Source organism: Populus nigra, chromosome 6, assembly GCF_951802175.1.
Source record: "Populus nigra chromosome 6, ddPopNigr1.1, whole genome shotgun sequence".
Lineage (NCBI taxonomy): Eukaryota > Viridiplantae > Streptophyta > Magnoliopsida > Malpighiales > Salicaceae > Populus > Populus nigra.
Genome location: NC_084857.1, coordinates 3,273,613 through 3,279,751, shown reverse-complemented (window position 1 = coordinate 3,279,751; position 6,139 = coordinate 3,273,613). Strand labels below are relative to the sequence as shown.

At 37.7% G+C, this 6,139-nt stretch overlaps 1 protein-coding gene across 4 annotated transcripts; it reads right to left on the bottom strand.

The window, feature by feature from the left end:
- Positions 1–766: 766 nt before the first annotated feature.
- LOC133697349 (telomere repeat-binding protein 3-like) lies at positions 767–5,782 on the bottom strand. Of its 4 annotated transcripts, none has more exons than XM_062119820.1 (10): positions 5,493–5,782; positions 4,342–4,487; positions 3,409–4,249; positions 3,077–3,292; positions 2,907–2,975; positions 2,732–2,811; positions 2,193–2,434; positions 1,657–1,974; positions 1,508–1,571; positions 767–1,140 (listed from the first exon to the last, which is right to left on the bottom strand). In XM_062119820.1, exons 2-10 carry the CDS (start codon positions 4,420–4,422, stop codon positions 925–927), a joined length of 2,127 nt encoding a protein of 708 aa, XP_061975804.1. In that variant the 5' UTR covers positions 4,423–4,487; positions 5,493–5,782; the 3' UTR covers positions 767–924. The 4 variants fall into 4 exon arrangements, with proteins under 4 accessions (XP_061975804.1, XP_061975806.1, XP_061975807.1 ...); XM_062119822.1 differs by having other exon boundaries at positions 2,907–2,969; XM_062119823.1 differs by having other exon boundaries at positions 2,907–2,942.
- Between the last annotated feature and the right edge of the window lie 357 nt (positions 5,783–6,139).

Below are 6,139 nucleotides of genomic sequence, written 5' to 3'. Positions count from 1 at the left end.
TTTTAAGATATTTATTTCAAAAATATCTATATTCAAGAGCATAAAAAAAGTGAGAAAATTAAAGTTCATCTCTATCTCGAGACAATACAACATTCAATACAGAGACCACCGATATTATTCACTTGATTCAGATCCAGATTCCTAGCCTTTATATCATTCAAATTGGACAATAAATTAATTTATCTAATGGGAAACATAAAAATATAAAAAAGGTGGCAAATAAAAAAAAGAGAGAGAAGAAAAGTACTAACAGCCAGATTGGACTATCTAGACGCAACATGTGACGTACACGTGCCTTTGAAGCAGTTGTTATCACTATATTATCCATTTCCATACTAGCCGTTGGTTGCCCTTTAAACATTTAAATATTAGAGACTTTGACTGCACGAAACCTGTCAGTTGGAGTTAGGCCATCTCTTCGGAGGCGAAGCCTGTGATTAAATTCTGGGTGCATAAAAGTTGTTCGCTGTCACATGGAGGTGGCGTGCTGGGACACAAAAGTAGATGCTTCACTCTCTGGATCAACTAAAACTTATCTTCTAAGCTGAAAAAAACTGATTTGCTGAAAAAGTGTATTCGAAGAATAAAAAGAGAGGGAGAGAGAGAGAACAGTATCAAGAATATTCACCAGACGCTACACAACAGCCATCACAAGAAAGCAACAAAAGACAAGAAATAATTTCTTCGAATTTTTATGTTCTTCCAAATTTGAAAAGAAAAGTATTACAGAAAATAAATCAATGAATGCATGAAAAAACACTGTAGATTCTGTTAGAGTACCTTTATTCCATCAAATCATTTACAAATGCCGACCTCTCAGAGTTTGGAAAGGTGGCAATGAATCGACTGGGTATGAAAATACTACATAATTTTGAATAATTTGTACATCTCCTGTTCGTGTTAACATATTTCTTTCTTTGTATGTCATATTGACTGGATATCTTCAACTCCATTTCTAACAGCGTGAGCGTCAGTAATCTTCAGTATAGCAGTCTGATTCTTACTATGTTGCTTAGCTTGATGTTGGGACCAGTAAGCATGTGCAGCCAACACCCTGTCCAAGAGCTCCTGGGGCACAGGCTCACCCCTTCTTTGCTGAGGGGCAATCTGCGCCGTGTGAACCAATGTCTTCCATTTATCCTGCACAAACCCAACAGGGCCAACACTATAAGCTACCAACAAAAAGTTACGATACATGCAACACCTCCTCGGAGGCATTATTTTTAGTACTTAGGATTGATCAGGGAGGGTGTTCTACACTTCTACCTATAATAACTATGTAGGGGAGGGATTGGACAGCCTGAAAGACCACTACCTATTTACAAAGTTCCGAGAAGGAAAGTTCGCATGGCTGTACAGCCTGCCTCCATAAATGAAATCCAATCACATCACATTCTCAATTCTCAACCCAAAACCCCATTGACACCGTTCAATTAAGGAAATATTACATCCAATCCTACGAAATGATAGTATCAATTTCATATGGAAAACTAAACAAAATCCTTACCTTCAAATCCACATAAGTCCGATGGTCTGCATCTTCAAAAGAACACAATTTAACATCACGCCACCTGCAAATGAGAACATTGTTAAACTTCAAAAATGTATGCACAACACACCTTGATCAGAGGTCCAGCAAATAGAATAGCACCATACCTTCCAGTTCCTAGTTCCTCAACTGCATGCACTAGTGCTTCTACTTCTGACACAGAGAATGGTCTCCTGGTTCGACGCTGTACAAGTTCAGATCGCTTAGATTTCTGGTTTAAAGGAACCATAGCAAGTTCCTCAGCATTCACTGGTGGAACTGCAACCAGAGCTCTGGAATCCGACAGTGTATTGTCAGTTACTATGTCAGCATGGGAGGAAACTGATTCACGATTACTTTCAATATTGGTGTCCAAATTAGTCAGTGGGGGAGGATCAGGTAAGGCGACAGAAACTCCTGAATCTACAATAGGAGTGGTTGGCGACCTGGAAATAAAGTAAAAAACAAATTAAGTAGTGTAGCAAGCCTAATATAATGATAGATTGGTTTACTATTTGCTCAACTCAAAGTAAATAGCAGCACCAAAATAAATTGTAATTTGTAAGACAAGGAAGCACTATACAAATGCCAATACCTGGGAATGGTAGCTCATCATTAACTGCCCGTCAACACAAATTCAATACAAAAAACACATTTCAATTACCTCAATATAAGTTGAGATGTGTCACATGGTAATAGTGCTGGAGGATCTTCAGTGCACAAGGGTGGGGAAACTTGCACAGGAGTAGGCTCCAATGAGAAACCCAGAGTATCAAGATTCTCATTAGAAGTGATGCCAGTCTGCAATAGGGTTCTATTGTCATCCCTAACCTTCTTTCCATGAAGAAGCACCCCAACTCGTAAACCACCTCCAAGTATAGCACTTACAGCCTCCACTACAGTCCGCTATAGAGAGTCACATAGGAACAAAATACAACATCAGGAACTCAGCAAGACATTAGCAATACTTTAGCCCAGAAAACTTGCTTAAAATTTCCAATGCCAATAAATAACATAATTACAGCAATATATACAAATGATATTCATCAAGACATCATCTAAGGCAATAATCCTAATATATGGCAAAAGAAAATAAAAACCAAAATGGAGTGACAATTCTGAAAACATTCTAGATGCACGTAACATGTGCATATGATAAGTGAACACTCGCAGACAAAATGGAAGACTGCAAATCTATTATACCTTCAGTGAACCAACAGTTGCAGTTTCTGGTACCTCAATTAAAAGCTCTGGAACTCTAAAGGACTTAATACTGAACTTCACTGTGCAAAAGAATGAAACACGAATAAGAACCTCTGGATACCAGGAAAATAGAATAATAAGTCATTGTACATCAATTCCAAACTAACTCTAATACCTTGAGAATCCTTGGAGTGGAAGGATGCTTGATGACCTATAACAGAAGATGATACCCCATTAGCTGCATCTAATAACTACAACTATTTAGGAAAACTCCAGGGCAGCAGAAACCAGGAAAGTCGAGAAAAAACAGGGTTAATATTAGTAACAAGGGAGAAAATGACCAACCGTGAAACATTATGGAAGCACCATTCTTGTCTCCAGTCATATTCTTATCAGGTGAATTGCAAACACTTTCACTGCTGAACCCTCCATCAGAAGTCACAACTACACTATGATCAGTAAACTTCCTCCTCTTATAAAAGGTGTTAAGTTGATACCTTTCACGACTGTAACATAATTTCCTCTTGAGATAGTGAGACTTCGCCCCCCCTTCTAAAACTGCTGAATGACAAACTTCAATATCAGAATACATTTATCTCCATCCAGATATGCAATTATACAATAATCAAAGAGAGATACAGAGCATGATATAAACAAGCTACCACATTGCCGCTTACCAGGTTTGGAAAATTCACAATCCTTCAATTTTGGAGCTACTTTCCAGTATTTGGAAGTCAGCAATTTCCTTATTCTTCGGTCTCCAATTCGTTGTGGAGGCCTAAAAGCCTTTGACTTTGTTAAAGGTTTATTACACCTACTAAAGTTTTCATCATCATCTCTAATACCTAATTTAGTACCATTCCTGTGCCTTGGAATAGAAGCACTAGGAACAGGGTCCCTGCATGATGGCAATTCAACATTGTTGACTGAATTGATCAATGCAGGAAATTTCATGCACATTTCCATGGGATCATTTGGACTGCAGGGATCAACAATCAAACCTCTAGTGTCTAGCCCGTCACACCTTTTCTGTCTACTTAATCCATTGTCCACATAACCATCACAAGACACCCTAGAATCAGAAGAGCCCTCGACTTTACCAGGGATATTTTCACATGCACTCTTACTTTTGCAAATCACAGACTTCAAATCAGCACCACCATTCTTTGAGGAATTGGAATTTGTGATCATTGACGAGCGCTCCAGAAATAAATTGCTCTCAGCATGTGGAAATTCATTAAGAAAGCTCTTTTGGTCACTGTTTGGCGAGGAAAACCGAGTAAAAAAAGCACTTTCTCCACAACTTCCATGATCAAGGCATTCTGCTTTCAATGGTCTATCATCATCTTGCTCAAATTTCACACCACCACCACCAATTATAGGTTGATCATTTGCTTCAGATGCATTACTGGAAGCTGAACTTTCACTCTCCTGCAATAGCTTGCCTGCTAGGGAAGCAAGCAATTCAAATGCACATATTTGACTATCCTCAACTTTCATCTTATTCAACCCCCTCCCCTGGAACCAATAACCAAGACACAAATGGTTAAAAGAGTGGTTGTCATGAATGGCAAAGGCTAGGCAAACCTTAAACTGCAATAAATACATACTCTAGCTGATCTCGGAGCCCTGGGAACTGGGGGCATATGAAAGCCATTGAAACCATAATATTGTCTCTTCTTCACCACCATATCTTAAGCATGCATGGCAATCAGGGTTCATCAAACAAAAAGCATCACTGCTCAGATCCGCTTATCTGTCAGAAAATCCAGGAAAAATAAAAGGAGATGACTAAAAGAGAAAATCCATACTGCAAGAGTAAAAAAATAAAAGAAAAGAAAAACACGATCTTGTTCCTGAACAAAATTTTGTAACTATAAGATTCTGACATCAAAATTTAACAAAAAAAAAAAATTGCATTGTACATTTAGTTTTGGTTACTCACAGAAACACATGCTAACAAAGTCACCCCTTTAAAATGATTAAATCAATAATTGTTATAGCTAAACCACCAGTGACCACCAAAAACAGAGATCCATATTACTGATGTTTCATAACACGCAGAGAATAAAAATATATATTCAAGAAGATAAAAAAAATGCATATTGCAGACATGGGTCTATACTTTACATCGAATTGATCTTCGAATTTTTTTTTTGCAGGGATCAACAGTGATCTAAATTAAAAAATGAAAAAAAAAAAAGGATTCTTCTCCGCTGGAATTATCATACTAACGGTAAGATCCCAAAAAACCCAGGTAGCGATCAATCACAGTAGTATAAAATTAAAACATAGGCAGCAATCATCTACATGAAATTAGGTCTTAGGAATAAGAATCCGTCGTCCTAATTCCAAATCCAGAGCTGGAATTCAATTTCCATAAAACTCTCCCCTAAAAACAATTATCCATAAATCCCAAATTCTCCATCAATTTGCAAACTTAAAACCCTTCAAAATCTAATTATAAATCGTAGTAGATTTTATTTGTAAAAACACTGAAAATAGAACTGTATCTAAATTCCTTAAGCTACAAACACCACTGCCGTGATCTTGAATTCTGCAGAATCCCAATTCCCAGAAAAACCCATTTCCACCTTATCTAACCAATCCTAACTTCCACGATTAGACCCCGATCTCCAAAAAATAAATTCTCACTAAAACCCAAACCCCTTAAATTTTCACCGTGTGATCAGATTCAACTTTCTCAAACACAATTCAAAAGAAAACAGAGAATTCAGAGGAAATCCAATTCTTCACTCACCTTGTATTATAAACAGCGATCGATCTTCGTGTTAGAAACCTCTACAGTTATGTACAGATTGAATAAAAAATGAAAAAACAAAACGAAAACTCGCTGTAGAATTTCACAAATCCCGAGATCGGAGAATTCAAGAAACCCAGAAAACAATGTCACCCGAAAAACTATTCAATTGAATTCAAATCTCTCTCTTTCTCTAGATTCTTTCTCTCTGGTTTTCTTTTCTCTCTCCCTCTCTCTCTCTCTAAGAAATGGCAAGGCAATAAACCACCAAAAAACAGTGGCTTAAACCTCCCCCCTTATATCCTTTTATAAATTTTTGACCACAAAACCGGACCAACAAGTAATGTACGGGCAATAGGAGGTCATCCACATAAACTCTTCTCTCTCCATGAATTTTTCAAGCCAACATGGGTTTTGCCACACGTGGCGATGCTCTAAATTATGTCGTGGGTTTTAATTTTTTTTGGGATAAGAAAACGAAAGAGGTTGGCCATGTGGGTAGTTATTAGAGTTTGATGTGGGCACTCTTTTTTTCTTTATTGGTCCACTTATCATGTGGGCCTACTGTATTTTAGGCCCACGTGCTTGAATTTGAGGTTCGTGTATCTTGACCAATGACCACCAGTAAAAGTCATGCTCGCCATGCT

What these genes read in the sequence shown, in the direction of transcription:
- LOC133697349 (XM_062119820.1), bottom strand. Translation starts at nt 4,422, where the DNA reads ATGGTGGTGAAGAAGAGACAATATTATGGTTTCAATGGCTTTCATATG. An exon ending in ACATCTCAACTTATATTGAG is followed by an intron (nt 1,975 to 2,192) that starts GTAATTGAAATG and finishes CTTTATTTCCAG; the next exon opens with GTCGCCAACCACTCCTATTG. An exon ending in GGACTTATGTGGATTTGAAG is followed by an intron (nt 1,141 to 1,507) that starts GTAAGGATTTTG and finishes GGGTTTGTGCAG; the next exon opens with GATAAATGGAAGACATTGGT.